The sequence below is a fragment of the Phoxinus phoxinus genome (genome assembly GCF_949152265.1).
Source record: "Phoxinus phoxinus genome assembly, chromosome: 3".
NCBI lineage: Eukaryota > Metazoa > Chordata > Actinopteri > Cypriniformes > Leuciscidae > Phoxinus > Phoxinus phoxinus.
In genome coordinates, this window is record NC_136878.1 from 24,995,735 (window position 1) to 25,013,522 (window position 17,788).

Here is a 17,788-nt window from a genome sequence, read left to right on the forward strand (position 1 = left end):
TATGAACATAAAAATATACAAATTATTGATGTCAAAATTTCATGTTCAATTGTGCATGCTCATTTTCATTATTTTTATAAATATATTTCCTGTATCAGCATAATCATAACAGTAACATAACATTTTAATAACAGGTAAATGTAATCTTTAGGTCTTAAAAAAACATACAACATAACATTGTGATGCATAAATGCACTTGTAGCATTTAAAATAATTGAATTGATTTTTAATTGTCAATTTATCTTGACAAAATAAGTATATCTGCCATGCCATTTATCAGTTATGAACATAGAAATAAATATTGGTTTATCAATATCTGAAAGTATTTAATTGTCAATGAATCCTTATTTTTAATTGAAACAATTCCAAAACTTTCTGTACACGGAAAAGCTAAACTTTTTCTCCTTTGGTTATCAGAGCAAAACAGTCTCACGAAAAGTCATAAAAAGTAATTTGTTCAAGCGCCATGATTTTGCCATCTCATACAAATTATTACAAGTTGTAATGAGTGTGGGACTACATAACAAATGTCATGCTCTGAATGCCAAAGCAATGTTTTCCCATCAATTTCTCCTCCACTTCACAGCGAAGTTGAATGAACACAAAGGCTGAAGGGTCTAAACATTGAAAGGGAGGGTGAGTAAAATATGATTCCCCAGCACCAGTTTCTCCTATTGCCCAAATCTTCTCTCCTCTAACACTAGCTAACTCACTCTTTTGTGCTGTGGGAGATGCAGGAGGACATCAGTGCACTTGTCTGAGGAAATGAAGCCCCCCCCTCCCCTCCCCCCTCTTCATCTCGCTCTCTCTGCACAGCCCTCGCTGTGTTTTTGGCAGTCACAACTGACCATCATGAGCCGTGGTGCCAATTTCAGTGAAAACTGGCACATATGGCAGCTGAAGTGCCATATGCCATAACAGAATATTTTTGGCGGTTTCCTCCATTTGTATAATCACTGGATCCGATATAAAAGTGGCTCATTATTAATTATTCCTTTTACCATTTTGTACTCCTTTAAAAGAACCATTTTATGCACGTGCAGCTCTGAGAGTTCATATAAATTGGAGTATTTGGTCACTTTAAGGATTAAAGGAGATGGATTTGGGATTCTACCTGTGAGTCTTCTGTAAGCCCTGGAAAAGCACCGTTGTGCGCATGACGATGAGAAAGAGACAGACAGAAAATGCTCAAATCTTCTTTCCCTCTGCTCTTAACACTCACATACTGTACCAAGACCACTGTTTTGTCTTCCTCTTTGCAGGGTTTAGACTCCTTCCTTTTCCTCTTCTGCCCTCCATTGGAAAGACCATGTTAAGTCTTCAGCTCAGTGCACTGGCCCAATAAACTTTCTTTATATCTACTTGCATATGTGTCAATCTATCTATCACATGTATCGAACTATGTATGTATCGATATCCATCCATCCATCCATCCATCCATCCATCCATCCATCCATCCATCCATCCATCCATCCATCCATCCATCCATCCATCCATCCATCCATCCAGGTTTTACATTTAAGTAAGTTGTTATTTAAGCAACAACCTTTATCAATTTTTGCATTAAATATTGATCAATTTTTGCATTAAATTTTGATCAATTTTTGCATTCCATTTTGATACAAAAGAGCCTAAACATATTTTCACTGACACTGCTGTAAATGAACAGTCACAAGCTTATATATTGTAAAATATTGTATGTAATATAGTTTACATCTGTGTTCTCTTGCCAATATGATAATGTCACTGTATAAATATGAGTCTTGTCCCTCCATTAGCTGATCCCTATTGTTATCATGATGCATGCAGTATATGTTATCATCCTTAATCTCCTGCAAGAAAAGCAGCACAACAGCTGAATTGCTAAATTAAAAAAAAAAACAGACCCCTGTAAATTTTAATTATGCTCTGACTTACATCTGTTTGTAGTATGTTAATATTTCTCCTTCTAATAAAATCATATCATTCTAGGTTAGCGCACGGCTTGTCTGAATGTCCAGAATAGAGTTGTTCTTAATCCCCCGGCAGCTTATAGTTCAAGACCACAATCTTTCCTTTCTCCTTCTTAAACACTGGATTATTGTCTTATAATCAGATAGACTGTTAATACAAAAGAATATCTTAAACTCTTTCAAGTCCCTGTTAATATTTAATAAATGTCTTTGGGACAAAAACCTTGTTTAACATCAGGTTCATGTTGCGCTGACAAATGGCATCAAAGTGCTACAATTAGCCTCCGTATACGAGCACGCCACAGAGAAATCTGCTCCGCGTTGTACTTATACTGAGACGGTAAAGCAATGCTAAAAACGGGGGCTATATGTTTTAGGACAATAAAGGAGGAGAAGGGGAGATTAATTCTGTCCACTGAACAGCCTCTGCCAGCCACCATGAACCTGCAGTTCATGAGCTAAGCAGATGGCTACTGATTGAGCAAGCTTTCAGAACACTCTGAAAGAAAAAAGTCCTTATCATGCTTGGCTGGACAAGTGTTTGGGGCGAGAACAGATTTAAGGTTAATACTGTGTAAATCTCTATATGTCAAAGGCCTCAGCATAAAACAACAATTGCACAGGGAAGGGTGGGACAAGTCCCATCATTTGAAATGCATAATGCAAATTGCACTAAATATTTTATCTGTGGTAAAGAGCCTGGAAAAGAATCATTTACGTGGAAGAAATACAAAGAAAGTAATTATTATGGAAAAAGACATTTTACAAGAAAAACTGTACTTTGTGCAGAGCAAAAACAATTTACCATATCAATCTGAATTGGATACACTTGATGCACTGTTGATATTTGAGTTATTCTTTTGTAATTTGCCATGAAGAGCTCTAAATTGGGAGAGAATGGTGTTACAATAACATTTTATTTCAGTGTAGTGCTCTCTTTATCAGTGTAAAGGACAAAATATGTTTAAAAAAAATATTAGTATAATTCACTCAGTTGTAAATTAAATATGGAGATTTATTTGAAGACATCTTCAGTTAAAGGAACTGTTAAATGCACGAGATGCTGGAGCCAGAACAAGCTGAAGAGTCAGTTAAATCAGTTACACTTTCTTGATTCTGTCATGCACTTCACCAGTTAACAGCCCCAAACTGAAAGATTGTATATATTGCACTTTGGTGGTTATTTGCCATAGTATTTCAAAAAAGGTCTTCATATGGCAGCAACACATGCATGTATCTTCTGATAAAAGATATTAGAGGTACAAACCACAAGAATGATGAATAAATCAGCATGAAGTAGGCTAGTTTAAATCGGTCTTATATGACAATTTATTAATTATCTCAATCAAGGTTTTGAACTGGACGCCATCCAATGTCAAAAATTGACAAATCTATTGATTTGTTGAGCTTATTAAATCTTCAAACTGATTAATGTTATGTCGCCATATCAGTTAAAAACATCGTGTCTGTATAGCATACCGGCTCAATGTGTTGACAGAAACTCTGGTGTGTAGCTGAAATACTCACTGCTGTCTCCCACAGATGTTAATACAGACATCAGAATCCAGTCGTGCTGAGGTCAGGTTGAGCACGCGGAGCTCTCGCGCTGCTCTCCTTCAGATGGAGCGCCACAGCAGGTGTGCACGCGACAAGCCTCCGCGCTCATGAGCCGTATCTATCTCAGGCTGCAGCCGCATAGCTAAGAGCACCACAGATGCCGTTGTATCAATCGAGTATTTTGCTAACTGTAGTTAGCCTAATACAACGACATAATTTAGAGCTGGATCACGTTGCAAGTGGCGACATGTTGCATGGCTCTATTTAAACGTCCAAGCGAAGACAGCAGTCCCTGCATATTAAGGAAGCTGTGTGACAAAAATACACAATGAACACCAACAGCAACCCAGAGTTACACGGAGAAACTTTTTCTTGGCCATTTTGATATTGGCACGTTCATGAAATCAGCAGGCCTGTAGGTAAAACCGAGCAAACGAAATTAGTCTAGGCTATTTATTCTAACCTTCTTAAAAAGGATTTTAACAGAAAAATGCTACATAAAGTGTGTTAATCGGATACGTTAACTTATAATGTTTTAAAAGAAAAGCATACTTTAAAAAGAAAAATGGTTGACAATATAGCTAAATATAAATAAAGACATAGGCTGCATGTAGCCTACATGTAGGGCTAATGTTACTGTAAAATACAACTGTATTTTGCTTAGGAGACTAATTGTATTTATTAAAGCAATGCATACATTTTTACAGTAAAATGTTGTTAACACTGTCTTAGAATTTATAGAAAGTGCTCGAACCATAACATTTGTTTTGGATTTTATTTTAAAAGTTACTGGAGTTGAAGCGTTTTATGTGTTGTTTAGTTCATCTTTACTGCTTTATTTTACCCTGATGGTGTTTGTGTGGGTAGTCTAATACTGGGCTCCCGTCTTTGTTATTATTGGCCACAGTAGAAGTCATCATGTGACCTTCCTTTGTGTTATTATCAGTAGCCTACATATAACAGTAACAGAAAGATAGCCCACATAGGTTGGTATGTCCACATCATGTAATGTAAAGACTTATAGCTATTGTTGACTGTAGGCTTAATTACAATAATCAAAATGCTACCCCGCGTAATGCATGTAACATCGCTACTGTACTTTTACAGGAAATGTCTGCAACAACAACTTCCATTTTTGACCATAAATGTAACAACAATTTACAATGTACATGTAAAAACAACATCATAGGCATTGTCTATTGAATATTATTCAAACATTAAAATGCATTAAAAATATGTGAGTGTTCTTTGTTTGAAAATATAACAGAATTATAAAATACTCTGCAAATTTGCATCTGACAGCAGTGCACTTGACAACGTTTCAGCATAAGCGCTCTGCATCTACTAACTGTCGGCGACCGAAGAGTTAAAGGGAGGAGACGAAGCGTGTCACGCCTCATTGGGCAGATTATGTGCAGCAAACAAAAAGTGTGTATGTGGGTGCCACTCAGTCAGTCTATCGGCCCCATCTGCACGCCTCTCTGCGCTCGCGAATCATAAGACGGTCGGCAACACTGTCACTTTCAACCGACGGGGAAATGTACTGACTGCACGGACTTCACTGGACACGCTGAAGAGCCTACTTAAAGATATATTGACGGCAATTTCAAAACCTTGTGGATTATTTTACCCTAGAACCATGGTGAGTAATGACAATTTTGCAATAAAAACAACCGGAGGCTAGTAGCCTATACATGGGGGCTACGCAGAGCCCAAACAGCATCCTCGCGACCGAAAGCTCGCAGATGGTAGACGGAAAGTCATTGAATCAGGGAAACTGGTTACACATCATAAAGTCGTAAAGTTGGAATAACAACAAGAGCGTAGATAAAAAGCGCAATAAATTTCAGCCTGAAACATGAGGTCAATGGGTTCCGTCTCCTCTATTTTAGAAATGCGCATATATTCGTGGGTCTATTATAGTATTTAGTTGAAATGCATATTCAGTGGATCCTTTGTGTGATTCTCAGGAGTGAGAGTGGGACCTCACAGCTACAAAAGGAGAGAATCGTGAAAGGAAGGGCAAAATTCACACTAAGGCTTTTTATGGATGAGGGGAACTTTTAGCATTTGTGTCCTGATAATACAATCAAGAGCCGGACGTGACCGTTTGAAATAGCATCTTCATAATAAATAAAATGATAATTTAAACGTTGTGTAGAAATATAGCCTATAGGCTACATATTTCAACTAGGCTAACGTTTTTATACTATTCTTGTATTACGCGCGCCAGTGTCGGCTTATTTGCGCTATAGCCTATATGTAGCCTATGTAAAATAAAACGTAAAAAAATAAACCGGTCTTTTTATAACAGCACCCTGTACCTCTCAGCTGAAAATCTGTAAACGAATAAGTAAATTGTGAATTATAAAGATGTTTTTTTTTTTTTAAATAAACGTGTCTGGAAAATAGTTGCATTAACACATTTCGTGTAGTTTAGTTTTACCTTCAGCTTTACTGCAGTAACTAAAATGTCCTTCACTCTTGTGGTTATAAATAATTTTTCATAGTGTTTAAAAATATATATATATATATTTTTAACCTTATCAAAAAGCTGAGGAATCATGGAAAAATCAGAGAAATATGCCCTTCTGTTAAAATTATAATAAACAATTTAAAGAGACACGAAAAATATGGAAATGGAATATAGACAAATATAATATTTACACACCTTTTTATAAATACTGCTAAAACCCCACTTACAAGTTACAAGAGTAAACTGCAATTCACGAAAAATACTGTACTACAGATTTACCTCGTTTGTAAATGTGCATTAAGGGTTTGGAGAAGAAAAATAATTAACTCCGCGTGCTGCCTTAATTAAAGTCTCAGAAGGAAAGTGGTGGATTATGGTAATAAGGAGACATACGTTCCTTCTTGTAAAAAGGAGCTAAAGGTTAGCTGACATGAAAACAGTGATTTTGATAGTGCTACTGAATCCATTCGATATGGTCCCCGATTGTAAACAGACCAACCGGTCTCATAAGGGCAGATTTTCCTTGTCAAAGCCATGTAAAATATTTTCGAATACGCATTGAGAGTTAGCCTATTAATGTAGGCTAATACGGTCACAGCCATGCGTTTGAATCGAATTAATGCATTGTAGGAAATATACATCCTCCCCCTTTTCTTGGATTAGCTAGGCTACTTATATTTTCTGTCTTCGTTTACAGAATTAATAAAAAACTCCTTTAATTCTACATGCTTAAATTTTATAAAATAGATTAGGCTAAATAACATACAATGTATTAAGCTACATTCAACAAAATGTAGGCCTACTTTAAGCTTTTTTTCAGGCACATAGGTCCATATCAGTAAATTTAGTTATTTATCAATCGAATATAATTAGCTTTAAAAAAGAAAGAAAGAAAAAAGACACTGGCCTAAATGTAAAGTAAAGCCTACTGCGTGTTGAAAGGTTTTGTTATTCACTTTCTGTTTGGATTTACTTGGGACTCCAAATCACAAATGGAAAATAAAACATTTAAAACAATTTACATACCTTATATAATACAAAAAAAAAATCTGTTGTATTTATTCCCATTTAATTAACTGAAAATTTGTCTTGCAGCAAATGATGGAGGAATCCAGTTCGCACAGACTGGCCTGGGATGGAGACGCGAAAGCGATGCAGCAGTGTTTAACGGATATATTTACCAGCGTCTACACAACCTGTGACATTCCGGAAAATGCCATTTTTGGCCCATGTGTTCTGAGTCACACTTCACTGTATGACAGCATCGCCTTTATCGCTCTGAAGTCCACAGACAAACGAACGGCGCCTTACATCTTCAGGGTATAGTCACTGTTTATTTCAATTCCAACAAGTCGAGTGTTTGACATGTCAATTTATTCAAGCCATACAGGCTTAATAGTTTGTTAACTTAAGCTACACCAATTACTACTACAATATTTATTTCGCTTTTACAAAATTGGGTTAGAGGAATTGTATTCTTTGCAATGAATTACTGATTGGCTATTTGACCGATTGGTCCGATGTTCTAAGCGCTTTACTGGTACCGGACACAGGTGGACACGTCAGCTGCCAACAGCTCCTCAGAAGGCCTGATGTGGCTGAGGCTGGTCCAGTCGGCGAGAGACAGAGATGAACAGAACCTTGAGGCCTATGTGAAGAACGGCCAACTATTCTACAGGTCACTGAGGAGAATAGAGAAAGACGAAGAGCTGCTGGTGTGGTATGGCAAGGATCTCATTGAGCTGCTGCTCCTGAGCTCAGGCAGAAATCAAGTGAAAAATAAAGGTACACTTTGAAGATCAATATGTGCTATATTTTGGTCCAAAATAGAAGTTGGTTGTGTTTAGGTAGTAAATAAATATAGTTTGCTGTGTTTGGATAATTAATATAGAGTTATGAAAGGCTTTTAAAAATTTATACATGTTAATCATTTATAAATAAAAAAACGTACAATAAAATTTGAGTTTTTTTTTCTTCTAAATTATGTCTTAATAAAATTATGCATTACAGAATTCATATAATCATTATGTACCTGTTTAAGGACACTGTTTCTAAAAATGTTTCTTCTTTTTCTTTTCTCCTCCCACCAAATTATGTGTTTCAGGAACGTCACCCTTTTTGTGCCCAGACTGTAGCCAGCGCTTCCAGTTCGAATTTCCCTTTTTGGCTCATCTGAGATTCCGCTGCACTAAGAGACTACAAGGCATGGCCAGCCCAGAAGAGGAGGCCAAAGATGCCAGTGACCAGGCTAGTCTACCCCCTGCTAGGTCCAGTCCCAAACTGGGCCGATCTGATGGCTTCTCAAATCCACAGGACGGAAAGCCATCCACAGACTTCCACAATCTGGCCAGGGATATGGAGAAAAACAGAACCAGTCCGCCGAGCGACAAAGAGGCCGAGATCCTGAGTGAGAACTCTGGAAAGCGCAAGTTCTCTGACATGGAGGACAGCAGGAAAAGTGGATTATCTCAGCCTCTCAAATCCAAAGAGGAGCTGGCCAACTCGGCTCAGCAGTACCGTGGAGCGTACGGTCTGGACGAGAGCAGGCGGGCTTTTTCTCCCTCTGTTTCAGAGTCGACGGAAACCAAGAGGAGCGCCTTTACAGAGGTCAAGAAGTCACCTCAGGGCTTGAAGCACAACGGCAAAAACTCCAGCTCCAACTCAGAGAACAAGGAGGCTGGCCGGCCCAGCAGCAACCCGGCTGAAAAGCACCTGAACATCAGACAGGTTCTCAGCGAGACTCAGCCCCCACAGTCCCGAATGGAGACCTCGTCAATTGGCAGTGCTTTCACTTCGGTGCCCCAGCAGGGTGGTGGAGGCTCGGAGAGAAAGAGTGCCTTTAGCCAGCCGTCTCGCACCTTCTCGCAGATATCACCTCTTGTCATGGCACCCAAGCTTCTGCCGGCGGTAGACTGCCATCCTGTAGTGGGCGACACCGTCTCCTCCAGTAGACTCTACCAGGCGGACCACCTTGCCGCGAAGCTCCATGGCTCAGAGCTAGGCAGCAATTGCCCTGTGCCGGGTGGCATCGGAAAACAGAACCCTTTCCTGTACACCACAGCTTTCTGGCCCAAAGCCTCAGGCCCCATCCAGCTGCAAATGCCCTCTGCTCTCACACTCCTGCCCCCTTCATTCACTTCCCTTTGTCTGCCTGCCCAGAACTGGTGTGCCAAATGCAATGCCTCCTTCCGCATGACCTCTGACCTGGTCTACCACATGCGCTCGCACCACAAAAAGGAGTTTGCCATGGAACCTCTTATTAAAAGAAGGAGAGAAGAAAAGTTAAAGTGTCCAATCTGTAATGAGTCTTTCAGGGAGCGGCACCACCTTTCCCGGCACATGACCTCTCACAACTGAATTTCTGAGGATTAATGTTTTTATTTATTTATTTCCTCCTTTATTTATTTTTTCCTTGCAACTTTAAAATCGAAATGGAATATGTTTAATCTGGAGGAGTAATGCCAACACATTTTCTCTCATTTTAAAAAAGACATTACTGTTTTGATTTCTCCAAATGTCATGTTTTTGTGTATGACGATGCATTTTCACTTAAAAACCTCAAATCTATTTATTATATGAAGCACTTATTATTTGAAAAAAAGGGACAGTAATAATGTAAGTGTACTTTGAATTTTGTATATATTTAATGTATAATGTATATAAATGAATTAAGATGCAGATCATTTCATTGAGAGTTATTCAATGACATGTTATGTCTATATGCATAAGGATATTGAACACTGGGAACATGATGTTGAAGTGTATTTAAGAGTGCATGTAAATTATAGTTATTGGTATAAGATGCAGTCTATTCGAAACAATGTAAATACTTGTTTTGTTTGAATACAAAGTGTAATATTTTGTGTCTGTGAGGAATAGATTCAGTGTTTCTTCCTTTTGCTGAAATTTACTATTTGATAGTTTATCTAATCATGTTGAATGCTTTGACAATAAAATAGCTTTATTTTCACCTGACTATGTGATCAATTCTGCCTGGCTGTAAAATGACAGAAAATCATACGTTAAACATTGAAAATACATAAAAGAGTAGGCTGATCCTCTAAAAAAAGAGTGCAGAGGGATGCTGTTTACAGTTGTGGGTAGTTTCCTTTCAAACCAGACACACACACACACACACACACACACACACACACTAGCCTAATATCGTATTTACGCACATGTCCTGGTTAGGCTTCTACTGTTTCGACACTCATCTTAAAAGTGAGTTTGTTTGTTTGTTTTTCACAAAGAACTGGTCTTGGGCAAATCAGCAACTTTGTAGAATATGCGGGATTCTAATGCTTATATCGTGGGCCTATAATAGCATACGTGCTCTAAATGAATTAGTTTAGTCTGATTCGACACTCAAAATAATTGTGGGGAAATCCACAAAAAAAAAAGAACAAAATTACAAATAAAAAAATGCAAAATAAAATACATTAAAAAAATAGGCTACATGCGTCTAATCTTTTTTAAGAAAAATAAAGTGACACTGCGAGTAGGCCTAGCCTAGGCTATAGGCTAAGGTAAACCAACCTTTGATAGGCCTATAGTGTATTATAATAACAATACCAGCAACAACAGTGATGATGATAATGATAAAAATAATAATAACAATAACATGCCTAATAATAATAATTTAAAACAAGTAACATTTTCACTAAAACCATGCATTGAATTAAAATCTAAAATAGCGTGACACCTCCGAAACACGATCTTGGTATTTTAATTCTTATACAATAGGCTACATAGCAAACTAAATAAACAAACAAACAAATAAACGAAAAACGGCTGCTATGTTAAACATGCGCGCTCTTTGTTTTCAAACGACTTGCGGTTTGTGACCGCGACAATAGCATAAATTAAAAGTGCAAATCGTTTCGCGTAATTCACTGTTTGTGCATTCTGTAAAGTGCGTGCTTTAGGAAATTACGATAAGAGTAGCCTATAGGCTAAACATTACTAGCCTACTTTAATTCCATTAGCGAATATTAAAAGGACTAGCTATAGTCTTAAGAAACTACAGAAATGGACTCAGTTCAACAAATAGCCTACAATGAAACAAGAGCCTTGAATGTAAATTTGCATAGGCCTAATGTATAAAGGAAAAAATACAAACGGCCTCTGATGAAAGCATATAATATCGATTTAGAAATGTATTACATGTTTATCAAATGGGCCACAAGTAATATAAAACATAAGGATTACAAAGCAGTGCCAATTTATAACCTGTTACAATCAACTTGATTTGCAATTATTATTTTTCCTTAATAGACAATAAAACACCATATTGTTTCTTAGCTTTTATACGTCTGTCAAATAGCCTATATAGCCTATATTTTAATATCAGAACTTGTATTGTGGGGCTTGAAACCAAGGCGCTAAGAGGGAGATAAAAGCTGTTAAAATAGCTCAACAGTGACACCAAGCTCTTATAATGAAAAATTCAACCAAATCAGGATTTTTTACAAATGAATTTTGCATTGCAGAGTCTTAGTCTGCCACCTAATGGTCGACAGAGTTAAATCATGACCAAAACAATGTTATTTTAAAATAACTAATAATATAATATAATATAACATAATATAATATAGCCTACACTTTATGTATATATAAAGTGGCCTTCAGAGATAAAAAAATTAATAAAAAAATACACACAAAATAAACAAACTATTAGCAGGTGCTGAACTTTGATTCAGTGTGATTGCAATTTAATAGGTGGACCTAAAAAACATTTCTCAATCATAAAACATAATCAAAGAATACAGTCCAGAAAATGAGGTAATGGGAGATGATGATGGTCACTTATATTTGGTGAAGATATTTATTGCCTGACCCATGTTTTGTGACTGGAGTCATCCGTACCATCATAATCTCCAGTTACATTTGTCACGGTCTCACTCAGCACCTCTCGGTCAGGCTCAGTTTATACCCCTCTCACATGTGGCCAACGTGGTCACCCTTGGCTAACCTAGCTGGCCCGCTTCTCATACTTGACGTGTGATTGTGTATATGCTGAACTGCTCTTCTCTGCATCTGTCTCTTCCCTTCATCTTCCTGTTGTTCTGTAACATCTTGGCAAAGGGGCACTTGCATCAAAATAGATCTGTGTGAAACACACCAATCTCAGACAGTATGTACGAGTGATGTATTTATAGATTATTCACACTAACGATGCAGTGATATCCGAGATCATGACGAGAAAGCCAAATGCATGATTTATAACTGCTGATTTACTGTTTGCATTCCTCCAAAGAATAACCAATAGGCCACCCTGTGTAATTTTGCTAATCTTACCAAATAAATATATTTTTATATAAAATTATCTTGCTGCAAAAAATATTAGTGTACAAAATAATCGGCCTAACAACAAGAAATCTCCAACAATATTAAAGTCATCATGAAATAAAAACTGACCATTCTTTTTATGGAATATTACAGCGTTGAAAAAAAATGGTGTAGAAACAATTGCTAGTAAATTTCACAAATAATTACAAAAAAATAGCAAGTAACTAAATTAAATTCAACTTGAAAAGTAGAAAGACTGAAACAGTTTTTTCCAATCCAATTATCTTTGTTTTTCCCAATCTCGTCCTATATTTTTTTCTTGTCCGAGAAGCTGTTTTACTCGGATATAAAGGCCACAATAGGGAAGAAAAGTCTGTTTCATGCAGACTTTCATAAATGAGTCAGTGGTTTGATATGAGAAGTGTGAAAGTTCACGAATGATCTGATACTCAACGTTGCCATAGAAGACGGCGAATATTAGGAAATATTGGACCGCAGAATGCTATGATCGTCTAGGAGTAAAATATATATAAATTTATATAACTGTTTGTCTTTAACAGTTAATTCCACCTTTAAAAGCCTGTTTAGTCCATGGATTAGCTATGATTGTGTCATAGGCCCATTGGTTGAATCTATCTATGAACAAGCACACACAACAGCCTGCTTAAGTTATTTTGAAGCAGCACACATTCAATCTTCCTCCGCGCTGACATGGACAAATTTACACTTAGTGTTCACATCAAAGATGAACAGATTCACTTTATAGACATGCTTTTGCACTTAGCATGATCTCTGTCCTCCTCAACTGTTTGTACCTGTCTTCTGTGTGTCTGCCTTACAAATTCTAAGCATTGCTGAGAGTAATAGACAGATCTGAGAGCAGGCGAGTATTTAAACTGCACCTGTCTCTCCTCTTCAAACTTCTGTCCTTCATGGGTCATACACTAAATCTACAAGTAAAGAGAAACAGATTATCAATTGATTTAAGGCATCTCGAGATCTTCTGTGATTCTTATTTCTTGCTTATATACCTTATTTAGTTTTAGGGTATTTTAACCAACAATCGTATAATATCAAACGCAGTTTTTGATATTAATGGATGATTCACTCACAAATATAATTCATGAAGAAATCATTGTAATAGTTTTCAATAAAGCTCCCTTAGTTAACGTTAGTTCATGCATTAAAGGATAATTCCGGTATTTAACACCTTGAGTCTATAGTTTGTTTTGGATGAACAAGAGTGGTGGACAACATTTTTTTGACAATGGTTCCTCTCTCGAGTTTTTGACTATAAAAGAATTGGCCATGGACCCATTTAACATTGGAGTCAATGGGCATGTCCGAAAATGTCATTAAAACCGCCAATAATGTTCGCTTACAAAACTGTGCAACTCACCGAGTGATTAGTGATGTTAGTTGATGTTCCAGAAACCAAAAGTGTTGCGAAATACAGTTTCTGTCGTGTTTTATTCGTCATTTTGTAAAATCCCATTGAATTCTGTTGAAGGACTGAGTGCTCGTTAATATAAATGCGCTACCGGAAACGGAAAGGGGGCTGTTTATTTGGTCGATGTAGTCTTTTTGCTCGCTTCCGTTTCTCATTAGGCTAGCGAGCAGAGCAACTGTGCTCCGGAAGAGTAAGCGAAATAAACAAACAAAACCTTGAAAATATTGAAAGACGTGACCACTGACCAGTGCAATATGAAGTTGAACTCGACTGTGACCGTGAGTGTCCCGCGAGACATAAACATCGGTTAACGCCATCAAGTGGTCGGGAGTGTGCTAACGCTTCAGATTAAAATATTAAGCGGAAGTTACACGGTTGTGAAGTGTCTGAAAAAATAGTTCCACTATAGCAAAATAAACGGATTGGAATCATATATTGCGACGATATATTGTTTATAATCATCAACGAACACCACTAACCACTCGGTGAGTTTAACAGTTTTGTAAACGAACATTATTGGCTGTTTTAATGACATTTTCGGACATGCCCATTGACTCCAATGTTAAATGGGTCCATGGCCAATTCTATTATAGTCAAAAACTCGAGAGAGGAACTATTGTCAAAAAAATGTTGTCCACCACTCTTGTTCATCCAAAACAAACTACAATATAGACTCAAGGTGTTAAATACCGGAATTATCCTTAAACTAGGATTAGGAAAACAAATGTATTTAATTTGTGACAGATTAGGGTCCGATTCTCAACTATGACGTTTGCCTTAATAAACTCCTAATAACTGCTTATTAATAGTTTGTAAGGTAGTTGTTAAGTTTCGGGTAGGATTAAGGGATGTAGAATATGGTCAAGCACAAAAAGGCATTATTATGCTTTTTATAAGTACTAATAACCAGCCAAATATGCATGCTAATAAGCAACTTCATTAGTGAGAATTGGACCCTAAACTAAAGTGTTACCCATTTGTTGCCTTACACAGAGAAATAAAGTCATACACGTCAACAACATGACTAAACAATGATATCATTTTAATTTTGGGGCAAACTATTTGGTAGTTTACATGTCTGGTAAAATAATGATTTTAATGTGCTGAACATGTCAGTGAATGCATTGCTTATGTCTTTGACGCTTATGGGACAAAAACTTTTTTTTTTGGAAGTAGATTTTGCATGCATTTGAAATCAAAGCAAACCGCTCTTGTTCACATTCCATAGTTACAGTTATACTGAGCACACAGGTGTCAGTAGCTCAGTCGCTAACAATGTCAGACACAGCTGTTGTTCACTCTGCTAAGGCTACGGGGTGAACCGCAATCGAACATAAATTATGCAACCGGACAAAATATGTACCAGTCATTCATGCACTGTTAATACAGACACCAGCACCAGCATGACGTTGTTGGGTCGTGCCAGGTCATTAACTGGAACAAGCTGTATGCTTTACTAAAGCAGTGTACAGGTCACACATTTTATCTTCACTACCACCAGGTTTGTTGTTGTTTCTTGCTCTGGACTATTTGTCACAGTGAGTGCACATGGGTGCTGTTCTCAGAGAGAGGCTGCTTTAAGCACGGAGGTTAAAATATAGGCCTTCGGAAAGCCACTGTAAAACTATACGGAACTAATCTTTCAACGCTGTGCAGACATTTTGAGTGTCCAGCTCTGATTACTGTGCCTTGAGCCAGAGCGGTCAGGTAGGCCTGAAGGTGGATTGATGCCACGGGAAGTGCACAGGAAACTCCCTGTTGATTGGTGAGAGGGAGAAAATGGAGACTGTTTGTTGGTTTTACCAAGAACGAGAGGGGGAAAAGAAGGGGGAGTATGGGAAGACTTCAAAAGATGCATTTCTCTAGTCCACAAGAGGGATATGAGACTACATCAGAGAGTCCAGCAATTTCCGTAGCCCCAAGTAACTATGACCTGGAGGAATGGAGGCTGGAGCAAAAGCCTGGCACTCAAAGGAAGACGCAGAGTCTAGAGAAGCAGATTGGATAATGTATTGCAAAAGGGCTGTTGTTGAACATTTGAGGTTTTTCAGAGGCTACATAGTCGGGGGTCAATAAGAGACAAGCTCAAAGATGAGGTGGAGTATGTCTTAGCTCAAATCAGCTAAGAGTAAAAACCTATAGATAATAATAATGTGAACTAATGATTTTCAGTAAAGTCTACTAATGTAAGCTTGATTTGTGTACTGCACCCACTTAGGATTCTATGTTAACTTAACCTGTTTAGGTTCACCCTGTGTAAAAACTAAAATGGATTAGTGGAACGCAATTTTCTAGTAAAGTCAACTAATTTGGGCTAAGTTGTTACTAAAAATTAAATTGGTATTTTTGTTAAAAAGACAAATGGAACATGATACATTCATGTTATACTGTAAAACAATTCTGACCTCCAGATAAAAAGGACAAATTATGTGTGGTTTTTTTTAGCGAAAAAGTTATACACTCACCAGCAACTTTATTAGGTATAGTACCAGGTTGGACCTCTTTTGCCTTCAGAACTGCCTTAATTCATTGAGGCATGAATACAACAAGGTGCTGGAAACATTCCACAGAGATTTGGTCCATTTTGACCAAACAGTCGCTGCCGGTTTGTCGGCTGCCCAGCCATGATGTTCCTTTTTTTTAGCATTACAAATTTGCTCTATTAGATTGAGATCTGGTGACTGTGGAGGACATTTGAGTATAGTGAACTCATTGTCATGTTCAAATAATTACTTTGATGATGATTGAGCTTTGTGACATGGCGCATTATCCTGCTGGAAGTAGCCATCAGATGATGGACATGGTCAGCAACAATACTCAGTTAGGCTGTGGCATTAAACAATGCTCAGTTGGTACTAAGAGACCAAATAAAATATCCCCCACACCATTACACCAACACAAGCCTGAACCGTTGATACAGGGCAGGATGGATCCATGCTTTCATGTTGTTTACGCCAAATTCTGACCCTGCCACCTGAATGTTGCAGCAGAAATTGAGACACATCTGCTTCAATGTTCGATGTGTTGTGCATTCAGAGATGCTCTTCTGCACACCTCTGTAGTAACCTGTGGTTATTAGAGCTACTGTTGCTTTTCTATCAGCGAACCAGTCTGGACATTCTCCAGATACAATTTTTAAGGACAAAATAATGTATTGTCTGTAAGTATATAAATAATGTATATAAAATGTCTAAGCACTTGAATAATTTCATATTATATATATATATATATATATATATATATATATATATATATATATGCAATAAATATATATATATGTATATTAAATAATGTATATATTATTTCTATTATTAATGTATATAAAATGTCTAAGCACTTGAATAATTTCATATTATATATATATATATATAAATGCAATAAAATCCATAATCTGTGATTTGTTAATTCTCTTGAACCTTTTTTAAACTGACAAAAGTACAAAGAAATGTTTTGAAATGTTTTTACTGACCAACATCATGTTATTTTGTAAATATAAATACATTTTGCATTTGATGGCTGCAACACAACAAAAAAGTTCGGACAGAGGCAAAGTAAAAGTTAATATCCAAGTTAAACTGTTTATTAAACTGTCCACAATCTGCAGGTGAATTGGAAATAGGTGATGGTATTGGTGTAAAAGAGCTTCTCTGTCTTGGGTCAAAGATGGGTAATGCGTCATGACTCACCACTTTGTGCCATATTTCATGAGAGAATTGTCAAACTATTCAAAAATCACATTTCTCAATGCAAGATTGCAAAGAATGTATGTCTTCCACCATCTACCATACATAATATTGTGAAAAGATTAAGGGAATCCTGAGAAATCTTGCCCTACATATAGGGCAAGGCAGGAGACCTCCATTGAATGTGCGTCACCTTTGAGCCCTCAGATGGGAATGAGAAAACATCATGCTACTTTGTGAAATATAGCCACGTGTGCTCAGGAGTATACTTTGAAAAACTGTTTTAACACAGTCTCATGCTGCATCAAGAAATGCAACTTGAATCTCTGTTACTCAAGGAGAAAGCTATTCAGTTCTATGCAGAGATGCTACAGAGTTCTCT

The 17,788-nt window shown here is 37.2% G+C and overlaps 2 protein-coding genes across 3 annotated transcripts in view; one reads left to right on the forward strand and one right to left on the reverse strand.

The window, feature by feature from the left end:
* antxr2a (ANTXR cell adhesion molecule 2a) overlaps positions 1 to 17,788 on the reverse strand; it is a 115,141-nt gene that overhangs the window by 66,567 nt on the left and 30,786 nt on the right. The gene's annotated exons all lie outside the window — the stretch shown is intronic.
* Positions 4,888 to 9,958, forward strand: prdm8b (PR domain containing 8b). The gene is made up of 4 exons (XM_079606336.1): positions 4,888 to 5,151; positions 7,081 to 7,305; positions 7,539 to 7,770; positions 8,090 to 9,958. The coding sequence occupies exons 1-4, from the start codon at positions 5,149 to 5,151 to the stop codon at positions 9,340 to 9,342; spliced, it is 1,713 nt and encodes a 570-aa protein (XP_079462462.1). The 5' UTR covers positions 4,888 to 5,148; the 3' UTR covers positions 9,343 to 9,958.

Bases quoted from the DNA above. Each gene is read 5' to 3' on its own strand.
- prdm8b (XM_079606336.1), top strand. The intron at 7,306-7,538 runs GTATAGTCACTG...TACCGGACACAG, and splicing joins CGGCGCCTTACATCTTCAGG to GTGGACACGTCAGCTGCCAA. The intron at 7,771-8,089 runs GTACACTTTGAA...TATGTGTTTCAG, and splicing joins AAATCAAGTGAAAAATAAAG to GAACGTCACCCTTTTTGTGC.